Source organism: Hetaerina americana, unplaced genomic scaffold (assembly GCF_022747635.1).
Source record: "Hetaerina americana unplaced genomic scaffold, ioHetAmer1.1.p SCAF_6, whole genome shotgun sequence".
Lineage (NCBI taxonomy): Eukaryota > Metazoa > Arthropoda > Insecta > Odonata > Calopterygidae > Hetaerina > Hetaerina americana.
Window position 1 is genome coordinate 17,314,188 of NW_027287205.1, and position 16,527 is coordinate 17,330,714.

General features: G+C 37.4%; 1 protein-coding gene and 1 non-coding gene across 2 annotated transcripts; one reads left to right on the plus strand and one right to left on the minus strand.

The window, feature by feature from the left end:
- Positions 1–247: 247 nt before the first annotated feature.
- TRNAS-GGA (transfer RNA serine (anticodon GGA)) lies at positions 248–320 on the plus strand. Its single transcript has one exon. It is a non-coding gene; the product is annotated as a tRNA-Ser (tRNA).
- A 9,071-nt stretch (positions 321–9,391) lies between these two features.
- On the minus strand, positions 9,392–16,087 carry LOC139695168 (inactive serine/threonine-protein kinase 19-like). The gene is made up of 5 exons (XM_071593833.1): positions 15,698–16,087; positions 15,226–15,623; positions 14,828–14,984; positions 11,756–11,844; positions 9,392–9,756 (listed from the first exon to the last, which is right to left on the minus strand). Exons 2-5 carry the CDS (start codon positions 15,576–15,578, stop codon positions 9,702–9,704), a joined length of 654 nt encoding a protein of 217 aa, XP_071449934.1. The 5' UTR covers positions 15,579–15,623; positions 15,698–16,087; the 3' UTR covers positions 9,392–9,701.
- Between the last annotated feature and the right edge of the window lie 440 nt (positions 16,088–16,527).

The following is a 16,527-nucleotide window of genomic DNA, read 5'->3' on the forward strand; positions in this document are numbered from 1 at the left end:
TTGTGTTTTATTGGGACATCGTAGAGATGTTTTTTCTATCATCTATCCCACAATTTTCTGGGAATGAGCTGGAATATTCGTAGGAACAACCAGGGATATGGTTTGACATAGTGCTCCTGATTTTATTCCTTGGAATCCCTCATGAATAGCATTCTCATACGAACAAAATGGTTCAATGATTAATTCCAAAGAAACTGCAGGAGATGCAGCAACAGTAACTTTTAAAGGAGCCAGAGTTGAAGAGGATGCCTTGATAGCTTCAGTGGCTAAAGCACTCGACTGGATATTGAGGGATCTGGGTTCAAATCCCAGTCAAGGCGAATGATTTTTACACTCTGAAAATGTTGCATTGAGGTTCAATGAATCAGTGGCATATGGGTGTGGAAGTTACTGAACCCTTGCATCTCAAAGTCTTTATTTTCTCTTGGACTGACTTTGGTACCCAAATTCTCATGCTATAAAGAGACATTCTTTCTCTGGGGAAATTTGTTGGATAGTTGATTGATTGTTAGGTACATGAGTTTTTCAATGAGCCCTTAAAGGAAAGAGAAAATAATAGATAAGCAAATAATTGTGAGTAATTTTTCTTTCAAAATCTCCTTTCAGCTTGATTCTCTTCTTCCAGTGTTTCTCCAACTTTTTTAAGCCGTACAGAAAGTAGAATTTTGGAAATAGGCATTTGTATTGGCGATGAAGTCCTTGTTCATCGTCAGTCATTTCCACCAAGCCATTTTTATGAGTTTAGAAATAAAAAAGTCACCGGGGAACTATTCTAGTGTATACTACCTTGATCAAAAATTTCCCGGAATTTATTCAGAAAATTAAAAATACAAGTTTATTCATCTAAATCTATATTGTCCCCTTCAAAGTAATCCCCATTGACTGCAACACACTTATGCCAGCGCTTGATCCAATCCTCGAAACATTTTTTATATTCGGTTTTCGGTATGTCCATCAGTGCTTCCTGCGATTTTTCCATTACTTCCTCTCGGCTGCTAAAACGCGTTCCCCGTAATGGTTTTTTAACTCGATTGAACAGAAAGAAGTCACAGGGAGCCAAATCAGGTGAATTCGGTGGCTGTTGGATGGTATTTGTTGCATTTTTCGTCAAAAAATTACGAATAATGATAGCACTGTGCGACGGTGCGTTATCATGGTGCAAAATCCACGAGTTTTCTGCCCACATTTCTGGTCTCTTTCGGCGAATTGCTTCACGCAAACGTCTCATAACGCCCAAATAATACCCTTTGTTTACTGTCTGGCCTTCTGGCAAAAATTCATGATGCACTACACCGTTGTAATCCATGAAAACCGTCAGCATTGCCTTCTTTTTTGACTGAAAACGACGTGGTTTTTTTGGTCTCGGCTCATTTGGTGAACGCCATTCACTTGCCTGATGTCTGGATTGCGTGTCGTACTCATAAACCCACGTCTCGTCTCCAGTAATGATCCTTTTGATGAATGTGGGATCGGATTCAGCCTCGCAAATCATGTCTTTTGCGACGTCAACACGGTCTCTTTTTTGCATGAAATTGAGGTCTTTTGGCATGCTACACGACGGAAACCCAAATCATTAACCACAATGTCTTGGGCGGATCCATAGGCAATGTTCAAGTCCTCCGCTATTTCTCTGATGGTTAATTTGCGGTTATTGACCAACATTTCTTTTACTTTATCAATTTTTTCACCGACTTTCGATGTCGATGGTCTGCCACTGCGTTCATCATCTTCGATTGACTCACGACCACTTCTGAACCGCTCGTGCCACTGGTAAACGACCGTTTTTTTTAGAGAATCGTTGCCGAAACACTTTTCCAACATTTCCAACGTCCGTGCGCCACTAAATCCGTTTTTTACGCAAAATTTAATACAAGTTCGTTGTTGCAAATTTAAATCCATTTCTGCAATTGTAAAAAATCGCCAACACACACAGAGATAGATGTACTCTTGGCTACGTAACTTTTGCAAATGTCAAGTGATGACACTAAGATTTAAAGGGAATATCAACAACAGATGTACCAATTTAACAAAAAAACAGAACTCAAATCGGAACGATGGGAGCGGCACACGGTGGTTATTCCGGGAACTTTTTGATCAAGGTAGTATGGTGGATGTTGTAATAATTCAAACTTAATTTCTATAATTTTAGCCATAAAAACTGTAGAGGTGTGCACCCATGCATTGTCTTGGGGAAGAATTTTTTGCCTTCGCTAAGTGATGATGTTTTTGCTGAAAGTTAAAATAGCTGGAAGTCTCTGGGCAATATGTAAGACCACTGAATTTGACTTAGTATGAATTTTTACAGAGGTAAAATGTTTCAATCATTATTCTCTACACCTAATAAGGCTGACACTTACTGGGAACACCTGGATTAGACAGGGAATTTAATTTAAGGTTTTGAAAACCTGTGAAAGTCAAAAAATTTAAGAAAAAATATGGGCAATTTATTTTTGTTCTTCACTTTTATCCTCTTTGATACAGTATAGCACCGAAGGTGTCTGGTATTTTAGGAAAAGGCTGAGGTAGTAATTTTTGATGTTATTTCCCTGTTTTTCTCCTATATTATAATGCTAAAAATGTTTGATTGATAAATTCTGGTTGCCTACAACCGTCTAGTAATCCTGCATGTCTTAATGTAAGTGCTGTTGTGAGGGGCAGTCAGGGTATAATTTGATCCTTAAAATTGGCTCTAATCCCACGCTTACTCTTGAGTGTTTGGCTGTGTACACCTAAGATCAAACAAGATCTTAGATGTACACATATTTCAATACTTGTAGCTTGAGTTGAATGTTCAGTATAGTCCAAAGTTTTTCTTACCTAGGAATGAGATCTTTCGGTGACACCAGATGGGATGCCTCAGCATTCAGTTTCTTTGAGTTACTCATTGTTCAATAAAGCATGATCATATTCTTTTTATTCTTATAATTTAAAATGGAAACATTTTATTTAATCTTGTTAGGTTAATGTGTGTGTGGTACATACTACCTTGATCAAAAAGTTCCCGAAATAACCACCGTGTGGCGCTCCCATCGTTCCGATTTGAGTTCTGTTTTTTTTGTTAAATTGGTACATCTGTTGTTGATATTCCCTTTAAATCTTAGTGTCATAACTTGACATTTGCAAAAGTTACGTAGCCAAGAGTACATCTATCTCTGTGTGTGTTGGCGATTTTTTACAATTGCAGAAATGGATTTAAATTTGCAACAACGAACTTGTATTAAATTTTGCGTAAAAAACGGATTTAGTGGCGCACGGACGTTGGAAATGTTGGAAAAGTGTTTCGGCAACGATTCTCTAAAAAAAACGGTCGTTTACCAGTGGCACGAGCGGTTCAGAAGTGGTCGTGAGTCAATCGAAGATGATGAACGCAGTGGCAGACCATCGACATCGAAAGTCGGTGAAAAAATTGATAAAGTAAAAGAAATGTTGGTCAATAACCGCAAATTAACCATCAGAGAAATAGCGGAGGACTTGAACATTGCCTATGGATCCGCCCAAGACATTGTGGTTAATGATTTGGGTTTCCGTCGTGTAGCAGCAAAGTTGGTGCCAAAAGACCTCAATTTCATGCAAAAAAGAGACCGTGTTGACGTCGCAAAAGACATGATTTGCGAGGCTGAATCCGATCCCACATTCATCAAAAGGATCATTACTGGAGACGAGACGTGGGTTTATGAGTACGACACGCAATCCAGACATCAGGCAAGTGAATGGCGTTCACCAAATGAGCCGAGACCAAAAAAACCACGTCGTTTTCAGTCAAAAAAGAAGGCAATGCTGACGGTTTTCATGGATTACAACGGTGTAGTGCATCATGAATTTTTGCCAGAAGGCCAGACAGTAAACAAAGGGTATTATTTGGGCGTTATGAGACGTTTGCGTGAAGCAATTCGCCGAAAGAGACCAGAAATGTGGGCAGAAAACTCGTGGATTTTGCACCATGATAACGCACCGTCGCACAGTGCTATCATTATTCGTAATTTTTTGACGAAAAATGCAACAAATACCATCCAACAGCCACCGAATTCACCTGATTTGGCTCCCTGTGACTTCTTTCTGTTCAATCGAGTTAAAAAACCATTACGGGGAACGCGTTTTAGCAGCCGAGAGGAAGTAATGGAAAAATCGCAGGAAGCACTGATGGACATACCGAAAACCGAATATAAAAAAATGTTTCGAGGATTGGATCAAGCGCTGGCATAAGTGTGTTGCAGTCGATGGGGATTACTTTGAAGGGGACAATATAGATTTAGATGAATAAACTTGTATTTTTAATTTTCTGAATAAATTCCGGGAAATTTTTGATCAAGGTAGTATTTCGATTTTATTCCAGTATTGTTTCAGCAGCAGCTATTGCATATTGAAACAAGTTCATTTCAGCTATGCTATGTCATTGTGCAGCATTTGTTTAATAGAAAATGTTGCTTTGAAATGTGACTGACATGGCTGTGGAGATTTTTAGTACGTCCTTATTGTTTGCTCCATTTTAATTTGTGTTGCTGGTGTGACCTGCTGCTACACAATTACCAGAACATTGAAAAATGATATGACCATAACTTTCTCAATAGATGCCACCACTATAGTTTTTTTGGTGTTGGTGATGCTGGAGATTTTATACCCATAGCTCTCTCAGGATCAAAATGATTTAGCCAAGTTTCATCTGCAATGGTAACCTTAAAAAAAAACTTCCTGTAACATCAACTGCAGCCAAACCTGCTTGCAATTTTTCTGTTGCCAATGCGTGGTTGGGTGGCACCCAAATAAATCTTCTGAAATCCGATATTATTATAGGTATTCTCGTGGGACATGCTTCTCCCTTTCCTGAACCCATACTGATCATCCCCTAAGAATTCATTACCCCTGCTTGCCATCCTTTTATTGATGATCCTGAAAACCGCACTTTGATATGGACCATGGTTTTTTACAGTGCAGAAATGTGATCATTGAAGCAGGTTGATAGGTATAGTTAGGGGGCTTTTGAAATGTGGGTATGGAGAAAGTTATGTGGACAGAAAGGAAAACAAATGAGCTGGTGCTGGGTATGGTGTGGGAAGGTAGGGGATTGCTGGGAGAAATCTTACGGAGTCAGGAAAAATGGATGCAAAGAGTATTGATTGACAATGGGATATTGAAATAGAGGGAGAATGTTAGAAAATTGAGGAAGGAGTAGGATAGGGATGTTGGACAGAATGAAGGGAAGAAGAAAGTATGTGGAATCGAAAAGGGGCTTATAGTAATGTTGGATGTCAGTTTTTGTTTTGCTATGAGAGCCAAGGAAAATGTATCTCTACCATGGTAGGTTGAGTATCCAAAACCTACCAAAACTGGTAGATTACCATAAAAAACATTTCACTACTCATATTTACGACTAAACTTTAAAGCTGTGGGAATGTTTGCATAAAAAATATTTCAACTTATTACCATGAAAAATTATAGAAAAAAAAATTAAAATATGCCACCATACTTTCTGGATTAGACCCATATATGAGGACTAGAATACAAACTGTAAAAATGTTTACATTCTAGATGCTATGTTTCACCCCATGTCTAGATTTATACTTTTATATTAAAGCAACTATAGCATGTAAATACATATCCCACAAATGCTAAATACTGCTGAAGTGTAAAGTTATACATTCATTTCTGAAATACTGCATGATTAGGATGTCCTAAGAAGAGAGCAAAAGCAAGTCTCCACAATGCTTACCTATTGCTAGCCAGGCCACCCTCACTTCGATGGATGGTATCCTTTGGTTGCTGGCTGAAGCATCGGTGAAAGGGCATTAATGAGCATCATGGGCCACAAGGCAGTACTCCTCCATTACAGCATTAGGAAGGCTACCACACCACCTGCATCCAAAGGCCACCAAGTAGGCACCACAAAGAAAGGTATGCCCACTTTCATCTCATAGAATATCATTTTGATGCCGGATGCCTTGGTCAACAAACAGTCAGTGGTAATGTGTCTGGATTTTTCATCATGTTAGCTGTGTCCAAATGTTCGTATCTCTTGAAATATGGCAATAGATGATAGAGAATATTCATTTATATTTTAAGCATTATTTCTTGATATAATAAAGTGCCAAGGTACCTCCATTCACCATATTTAGAAATAAATCGTGGATGAAAGTCAAAATATAGTTAATACAGGCGTAAAACTATCTTTGACACACATTGCTTATAAAAATGATAACTAAGGGTAATTATGTTTTTGTATGGTAAATATTGTGATCACGGTAAACTGCAAGTAATCAAGAAAGAATTTCACTATATTTAAGCAATAACACAAAAATATATTTACTAAGAGGATGATCACTGACATGATATAATCAAATCTTGATAGTTCACTAATATTCACAACCATAACTACATTCATAATATATGAGAACATCCTAAAAGAGTGGCTTCTGAATTTTTTCAAAAATAATATTATAAAATCAATGACACATTGAAGGGAATTAGAATAGTATTTTACAATAGCACAAAATATAAATACAGAAATAATGTGCTCAAAGGATATATTTCATCCATTGACAAAGAATGTTTTCCTGAATTAAATTAAGAATACAAAGTACCTTTCCATTGTCATTTATTCACTTTCCTTTGTATTCTTAATTTAATTGAAATGAATTTCCACAAGGATGAGCCGGGAACAATTGAATGTTTTCCTTATTCAATGAGTCATTTAAAAAACACCATTGCTGGTAATAACCAAAGAATTTCACAGTTAGTCAAACAATATGAAATAAAAATAGCAAATTGACCTTATTGCATAACGCTGAATTCAACTTAAGAATCAACCCATTCTGTCCATCAAAGTCAATAAATGCAAATTACTGTCATTATACTGTTATACAATGTTAGAAATAGTTATTCCTAGACTCCTAGAGGATACAGTCCTCAATGGTTATAAAAATACTATAACACTAACCCTCCCCATTGCCTACAACCTTGACATAGTAGAAGGGCTTGTCCATTTTTATTGCCCCTAGAGTTGTGCTGGTGGGAAACAAACATAACTGCCCCTGATATGGTCATCCATGTAGATAAGTCATAAGGTAGGTGCCCAGACAAGGTAATCTGTGAAGTCTGCATATTTGCTCCTCAATAATGTGGCCGAAAAGATGTCTGCCCCCAGTGTGGCAGCTATTTGTGTGATCGTGTCATATTCAAAGTACTATTGAAGAAGTTAAGGGGAAACCAGCTTAATTAAATATCTTCCCATGACACTATAATGGACTTAGTTATGAAAATATATCCTGAGAGTTACTGGATTTGGCCCAATTGGCCACATGTCAAGCTCAACAGCTCACAGCTGCTATCACAAAATCCTTGAAAAGTGAAATTGACAGTATCAGCAGCACAGAAGATAAACAAAGTATAATGTTAGGATGACCTTGCGGACAGGGAAATTTGAAAATTAGGATATAAAGTGGGAGATTGAGAGAGGAAGATATTTCAGGGCTGTGTGAGGTGAAATGGAAGGATAGCAGGGAATACGGAAGCAATAGCTACTGAGTAATATGCAGTGGAAGTGAAGAGTATCAGCTGGGGTTGGCATTAGTATTAAACAAAAAGATATGAAGAATTAGAGTAAACAGAGAAGGTGAGTGATAGAATGTTACATTATTAGTAGAAGTGAAAGCTGGCAAGAAGAGAAAGAACCTGGTCATTATGATGAATAAATGATAATACTTTTCCACTAGATCTTGATTTATTACGTGACTGGTTTCAATGTACAGCATCATCTTCACGTAGAAACTGCAGTCAATTGGGGGATCTTCTTATTGGCATTTTTTCACATTGGAGGAAGGGGAGGGAAATGTGTGTCTGGAAGGGGCAATGCTGTTTGAATGGGAGAAGAGGGGAATAAGGAAGGGTTAGCAGAGGATAGCGAAATATAATGTTAAAAACAGTTTAGACAGAGAGAAAGTCTAGCTCCCACTTTGGCGATTAAGCAGATTTTGCCGCACCATCAGCAGCAGGAAATGGCATCTAAAGAGCAGGGGTAGATGGCTGTAACCAGGCCCAAGAGATTAAGATCAAATGGTTCACTACATATTTCCTAAATATCATGTCAAGGTCTAAAGTCAATGACTGAATTAAGTATAAATTTATTTTTTCATTACAGTGGTAAAAAGTCTTTAATTCTCATTAACAGTTACTGGGTATCAGTCCTATCATAGCCATGGAAATGTTCATGTAAGTCTCCTTTTTATCAAGAATTTGAACCTCGAAATCATGGATTGAATTAAGCTCAATAGAGGCAATTATCCATCTGGGACAAAAGGTCCTCACGAGCAACATCTCCCTCTCCTCCCGGCCCTCCTATCCTCAAAATCCCTGCAACCCATGGAGTAATGCATGGAACACAAGGGGTGACCGCTCTCACAGGTGCACGCACTAGTGGTCATGTGCCCATTGGCTTCCATTTAGGCTGTTTGATTTTAATTTTACCAAAATGATAAAAGTCAAGAGTAAATTATTAAATGTCTCAAATTATATTCCAGCCATCCCATTCTTGAACTTACATTAAAATGCCTTGTGAAGGCTTCCATGGTGTGCAACTATAGAAGATCTAATTCTTTCAGGATTTACTCTGTGTCGGTCCATATTGCTGGGACAACAGTTTTGCTAGCGTTGCAATGAGTGTCACTTCTGACCTGAAGATGCCAACTGCACAACACCTGCAAAACTGATGTCCCAGCAATATGGACCGATGTGGAGTAAATCCCGGAAGATTTGGATCTTCAATTTACGTTAAAATGTTAAATAAAGAAACAAAAAACCTTCAGTCATCATGAAGTTTTTCAGCTCCTCCTGCATACTCCAAACTACTTTACCTTGGTGTTACTGTACTGCATACCCTTGTGCCCTCTCAGTGAAAGGACTCTGCACCCCCATTAATTATAATTTTTCTCATTGAACACCTGCTACACATTTTTTAGAGCATATATCCTCTTCATATGCATTGTACATTTTTAGAATTTGATTTAAAATGCCCAAATTTCATTTCTCCCAGTGTAAGAGGAGCAAAGAGTCCAGTATAAAACACACAGCTCATTACAAGCACGTGTATTGCATTAAATAAAATGTACATGGCATCCTCCATTTTAAGGAATCAGAGTCATCTCAATTTTTAGCAGCCATCTGCTGGCTTAAGGTAGGTACATAATAAACACTTGCAATGCATACTACTAGACTCATAAGCCCTAAATAGCATGGCATAAAATATGTTATTAAACCCCATCATACATACAATACAATGACACATTCTTTAGCTCTGCATACTGCCTCGGTGTGCATAATTCCTAGCTCTGAAACTGAAGTGGTTTCAACAGGAAGACAAGACCAACAAAGTATAGACCAAAAAGTGATTTTATTTCTTTGGAGGCAAGGAAATAATTGCTGGCATTTAATACAGACTTTTCAGGAAGACAATTTTAGAAAAACAGACATAGGGGCTCTCAAATAAATAGAAATAAATATAGTATTAAATTACCATTGTTTAACAAAAACATCTCCCTATTAAGGAATATTTTCATTCCATGAGCAACATATATCATCTAATATCTAATCTTTCATCACCGATTTATACAAAAATCCCATCAAACAAAGAATTTAACAAAGAAATTGTTTCTCTCTCTCTAATGAAACACTGATCACATAAATGCTGAGAACATGTTTAGGAACTTTTCTCATCACTTCTCATTTGCTGCTGTAAATCTCAGCAATGTTCCTGATGTGGACTCGACACTGAAAGTAAATTTCAAGTAAACAATATCAATGATGAAACCAAAGACAAAAACAATAATTTTATTTCTGCTAACAATATCGATATTCTAAAACAATGATGAATTATGAAAATACAGAGCAGTTGATGAAAAAGGTGGAAGCATTCATTGGAACTATGTGAAAAGTATGCATTACATTCAGTGAATGAACCAAGCAAAAATCGACAACTAATGCCAACATTTCAGGCAATAACATTTATATCCATTGAGTTATAGACACAAGTTGCATGTCACATATTGTTGCTCTTGATGCCCTGAAGGGAATGCACAGATTCATAGCTCCTGAAGGATTCAAGACACCCAATTCCTAAGGCTTTGACTCTCAGAGAGTTGCAGAACACTTAAATTTGTGTGTTCTGTTCCTCTACATTAAGTCAATTTTCCAGAAATGGTGGAAATAATTTTGACAAAGTGTTTACAAACTGGTGGCCAGTCAAAAACATAAAATCTTATCATTGGACTTGCTCATTCTCGATCTTTAAATTGTATCAATTGTATTATTTCAACTGCTTCTTTTCTTCTGCATCCTTACACTATGCTCAGAATCAGATCATAGAATTAAAGTAATGCCCAAATGCACACCAGGCAACTGAAGTGCAGTCTAATCAATGGTAAATGGACGACTATTTACAAAGGAAAGTGGAGAGTCAGGCATTGTTTTAATTATGATGGTTGTATTTTGACTAGACTGGGAGTCACCATTACACATTAGTAAATGATTCAAAGCTGACACTATTGGTATTGTTTACCTTTCAACTGTATGGCCAGCCTTTACTTTCCGCAGAAGATTTGTGTATGCGGAAAGTTTGCATTCAGTAAGTAAGCAATTTATTATTCTGTTTGCACTGGACTCCTTTTTGCAGAAAACCAAATGCAAAACAAAATAAATGATAACTAGGGAAATCAGAAATATTTTTGCACATCAGTATTAATGAACCTCTACCAAAAAAAACTCACTGAGGAGTAAAAGGGCAGGAGAACCTAATTCCTGATTGGGACGGGAACACTGTGGTCAGCAAGGGCTAAGAGGGAAGCAATGCAGGATCATTTGGATTGGGAAAACACAACAAAACACAGAGAGAAAAACAGATTTCCGCAAAGAAAAATGTGGCAGGGGCAAAGACCCTCTCTAAGAAACATCAGAGAATAAGATAGACATGGTTAATGTCAGGGGATAGTGCAGGATATAAAATTGTCAGAACAAGACTGAAGAGCAAGATTTAGCAATGTAAGGGCTATCATGGTGCAGATATATGAGGTGTGTTCAAAAAGTAACGGGAATTTAATAATTTTGAATCGTGCACCATGAGATGAGGCCACTAGGTCAAACAATCAACAAAGAGTACTACAGAAGTTCAATGCCATTTTCATGAAAAAATGCCTGTATTATGGGTGAAACAATCACAGTTTTTGCACCATGATTATACACCTGTTCATATTGCTCACTGCTTGTCTATGAATTTTTAGACAAAAGGCACAGCAATAATGTACCAGCCTCCACATTTGCCTTGAGGCCCAGCCTCCTCCAATGTGAGGAGGTAAACGAGTGGGGTAAGTCCCAGAGCTGTCAGGGTTCAGTTAATCTGTAGCTGGATATGGTGATTTCATGAAATGAATAATTGAAGCGGTGTCCCATTGATATCCTCAATATTAACTTGACAGCATCACTCTGTATGGTCAAAAGCCTTTGAAACTGCCTCACTGATGAATAGATGCTGAACAAACTACCTTTAGTCAGGCCCCTACTCTTTGACCTCCCTGTAATGAGTGACCTAAGAGGAGTAAACACCATTGCTCCTGACAGCACAGCTCTAGGTGTCATCAGAGAACACTAGTCCCTCAAATACTTCATGGCTGTAGTCCATGGGGAGGCATATGAGTATTACATTCTTGAATGCATGAATCATTTGTATAAAAAAATTTCACAATGTTTATAAGTTGCATAATCAGAATCAACTCACCAGTCCACAAAATCCCCACCAATCAAATCATGAATATGGTACTGGATGCCAAACTTAGCTGCCTTATCCAGTTGCCGTTTCTCCAACTCCTGAAAATATTAAAAATCAGTAATTAACCTGTAATTTGGTTTGATAGAAAAGGGTAGGGTGGAAAATTCCTTATCTCTGCCATCTGTGCTTTCCAAGAAAGATTTGATGCCCAAAGAATCACAGCATGGGTGAAACTGAGGGTGCCCAGAGGCATTCCAAGGGGTTAAGCCCGGGCCATCCGGTTGGTAGCCCCAGTACCTCCGGAATTACTTAATCCCTGAAAATATTCATAGTATATTTTTTCTTTCTTCAGGTCAAAACATACAAATAATTAATCTGTAATAAACATTCATAAGCAAAAAATATACAGTTTACTTTCATAACAGGGTAAATACTTTTAAGAAAAGATTTTAACAGTATATAATACTTTGATTGATATGTCGTGTAAAATTGTATGCGACAGCTTAGTTTTGATTTTTTTCTTGTTGTTAGAGTAACTGATGTTGATGAGGTGGAGATTTTCTTATTTTTGTGTTAGAGATTGGTGTTTGGAAGTTTCCTTTAAGAGTATTTTTTTCTGATTGACTTTATTTATTATCTTTTGTGATACTGATTGGATTTTAGATGTCATGTTATTTTTCCAAGGCAAGTTTGATTGTAATCCTTGGGACTTGTGCACAACCTGACATTGTCTATATTCACATGTGAGTTTTAATAATAATAATACATGACTGCAGTATTATGTTGCATTAGTAATGCATACAAATGATTCAAAGCAATTTCCTGCTTGTATAACACTTGCTTAAAAGAAATCGGTCATGTCTTGAGAACCAATGAAACTGTACAATGAGATTATTTTGGAAAAAAGTCAAGTTATATAGTATATGCACACAAACAGGAGGGTAAAGTGAAAAGTTCTCTGCCTGACACAGATATGGCATTACAATCAGTGAAAATATATGATTCCTGCCTGATTGCATGAGTCATTAGTTTGTAAGACAAGTTTCAACTAGTTCTCTCAAGGCATTTGTTTACAAGTATTGTTGCAGTAGGCATCCTTCGTGTTTTACATAAAAATTGAAAAACTTGAATTTTGTGCGACCATAAATTTCTTTGTTTTGCATGGATTAACCCCTTAGGAAAGTCATCCAAAGTTGACCAAAGTATATGGTAGCTCTACTCCTTCAATATCAACCTTTATACAGTAGGTAGCTGAATTTAAACGTGGTCGCACATTCCTTGAAGATGACCCATGTGAACAACGGCCAAAAACTAAGAGGGCAATCTCAAAAGTATGCGACCCAACAAAGAAAACACAACAATTTTGGAAAAAAATGAATTTATTTTGTGCGTAGCTTCTTCAAACTTGAAACCTATGCTTTATAGATTGCATACTTTCTAATGGTGATATTTTTCAAACAACTACTGCCATCTCTATGTCAGGCTGGGTACTTATGGGCATCCCATGTAAAAGGCAGGGCATAGTTGACCCTTCAGAAGGTAAACTGCATTGCTGGAGGTACATGAGGACTAGGGAATTGGTGGAAGAGAGTTAAAAAGCAGGTAGGAAAGGGATGGGGCTTGGGTTTTGAAAATAGGACATGTTTTAGATATAGGTTTATTGCATGGCATGGGAGTAGCTTTGAGACAGAGTAGGGATTTGATGGGTGGATTGGTTGATTTGAGGAGATCTGATAAGTTGGCGAGGCATTTATAAGTTACAGAGGGACATTTGAGAAAAAGGCTGGTGGTCGAATTATGGTTTTTGAGGATAAGGTAGAGGTCTTTTAGGATTATTCTCCGAGATTCTAGGCCAGGGAAGTAAGTGGTGCAACTTGAAAGAGGATGGGTTTCTGCGGTGGAGGAAGGTTTGGGCGTGTAAGCATGTCTTCGGATTCTTCTGTTTAGGAAGGATTCAGGATAACCTCATTTGAGGAGGGAATGTTGTAGATTTGAGTGGAATTTATCAAGGGAATCAGTGTCATTGCATATTCCGTGTCCTCTTATGGATAGGGAATAAAGAATGGAGCGTTTGGTGTGATATGGGTGGCAAGTCTTTTTATGTAAGTATTGTTGTTTGTTGATCAGTTTTATATGTACCAAATTGTGAACATTTTTGTCTAATAATGTTACGTTTACATCTAGGAAGGTGATTTGGAAGGAGGAAACTGTGGAATTGAAGGAGATAGAGGACGAAGCATTGAGGTCAGAAATGAATGTTTTCATGCTGTCAATCAGTACCATTTGGCCAGAGAAGGAAAATTTCATCGATATATCTGAGCCACAAAAAGAGGTTTCAGTGGTTGTTTAATCAGAAATTTTTCCTTTGCGAGACCAAGAAAAAGGTTTTCATAGGAAGGGCTAAACTTGCTGCCCATGGCAAAACCCTTGATTTGAAATTTTAATTTATTGTTAAAGGAGAAGGATTTCCAGGTGAGGATTAAGTCGGAAAGGCTAAGGAGGAAATCATTGCTGGGTGGTATATTGCTGGTGAGGTAATGTCTTATATGTTCATTGCTTTTCAATTTCTTTCGAGATGAGTGAATGAGTTGATTTTGTTCTCTCCTCCCAGTCTCCCCTACACTCTTTCTCCTCCAGTTTGCTTTTCTGGTACATATCTCCTTTTTTGAGTAATCATCATCTCCCCTATTGCTCACAAATGAGTGAATCCCACTGTACAGCAGAGTAATGATTGTCAAACAGGTTATCACAAGCAGATATGCTATACAGATACAACATGGGTAAAACAAAGTAAGTTAAGACTGTCAAGGAGGCCAACACATCTGATAGAACAGAATTTGATCTCCCTCAGCTATTAACAGAATCCCTCCATCTCAAACCATAGTTCTTACACACACCCTACTGAGATGTGATAGAGAATAGAGATGTGAGTGAGAGAAAATGCAACACTTAATCAGATTAATAAATATTTAAATAGCTTAAGTAATGAATACAAAGAGCTAAAACAGTTAAAAAATACTAATATTATTATTTTGTGAGTTTAAAACTTGGATTAATTGCTTTGTAGATAAGATAACTCACTGACTGAAGAATCTCTGAAAACTTGCACTTCTTAATCAACCTTAATAATGCTGCTCTTCCTTTTAAGAAATGTTTCATAAATTCTCCAGCATTAGGGAAAGAGAGCCAATAACTTCCAACAGAACGCACCACCAGGAGACCGATATTCATCAGCGTTCTGCAAACAATACATTACAAATTTTGGCCATTTAAATTTGGTGAAACTAACATCACAATGCAAGCAAAATATAGACAAAAACTTGGTCGACTTAATTAAAAACTAGTCGTCAAAGAAAATTACATTCCTCAACTTCATTTAGTGGAGGTGTATTTTCACTGGGTAGGTACCATCAAGTTACTAAAATTGAGAATATATACATTTAACTCGGGAGTCTTTCAAGTTTAATGTTGAAACAAACCTGATATCCTCTTCACTGAATTTGTATTTTATTTTAAGAACTTCCTTGTCCACACTCACATCTTGAATCATTGGCATTACTTCATAAATAAAACGTACAGCAGCACGACTCTGAAGGCATACTATGCACTCCTTTCCAGTTTTATTAGAATGAGAAAACTGTTCGTGGCACTTTTTTATAGTCAGTGCCTTTGAAATTGATGAATTAACTGGCGATTGTTTGTTAATGGTTGGAGGCTGGAGATCCTCCTGTCGCCCTTCAGTATTTGTAACCACCTGGCATGGGCAAATACGCCCTAAGACGTGTGAATTGAAATCTTCGGAAAATATTGCCACAATGGTGGTTACATTCATTCCGAGCTTAAACAGGCGGAGAACACCTTTTTCGACGAGCTCGTTCTGTAAAACGGAGAATTTTTAGTCAACAAGCCTCCAGGATAAGCTAACAATCAAATGATATACTATGTTCTCACAATTTCCTTGTCAACAGCAGTTCTATTTTTTTAAATACTGTAAACTTGATGAACTAAAATAATGGGGGGTAAGCGGCCGCAAAGTTGTTTCACTGGGAAGAGATCTTTTAATTCAAGAAACGCAGATTCGGCATCAACGCAATTGGGCTTCTCTTTCACTGAAGTCACATTTTGGCACGAAAGTGTCAACTTTCTCTTTTTCCTCTGAACAAAAAAGTCACAAGTGACAGGTTCGGAATTCATGATTAAAAGCCGTAATAATATTTAAATAAATTAGGAGTTACTATGTTTCTTGTCATTGATTATTCAAAAATTCAACACCGACTGATACTTAAGAAGCAACAGCAGGTATGAATGAGAAGGGCTCAACCTAAGCCTACCAAGTCAACCAGTAACCTTTTAATGCCTGTAACTCGGTTGTCTTTCGAAACCCGCTTGTAGATGGCGCTGTTTTAGAAAGCAAATACGCCGTAGTTAAGATCTTGGCTGGTAGATAACGCTAACGTCGCATTACTGCCGCTTGACTTAAATACCGTCTTCTTTAGGGCGTTCATATTTAAACCATTTATAATTTGATATTACCATAAATTATCCATGTTATTAAGAAATCAATGAGGTAATGTTTGTAGGAAATTAAAACCGGCTCGGCAAAAGACGTGTTATAAGTATTGTATGTTTGGTTATAATCTTATTATGCAATCCTTAGCTCCCCTGGGTAAATAAAAATATTTCCCTCTTCTCGACTGACAGCCGAAATTACCATATATTCAAGGCGGTATGGTTGAATTCGGAAATTTTGACAAATAAACGAGCACAGAATTCTTGATCTC

Coding starts and splice junctions, on each gene's coding strand:
- LOC139695168 (XM_071593833.1), bottom strand. CDS start 15,578: ATGAATGTAACCACCATTGTGGCAATATTTTCCGAAGATTTCAATTCA. Junction 11,845..14,827: donor TTTCAGAGATTCTTCAGTCA/GTGAGTTATCTT, acceptor TAATATTTTCAG/GAGTTGGAGAAACGGCAACT. Junction 9,757..11,755: donor GGTGGGGATTTTGTGGACTG/GTGAGTTGATTC, acceptor ATTTACTTTCAG/TGTCGAGTCCACATCAGGAA.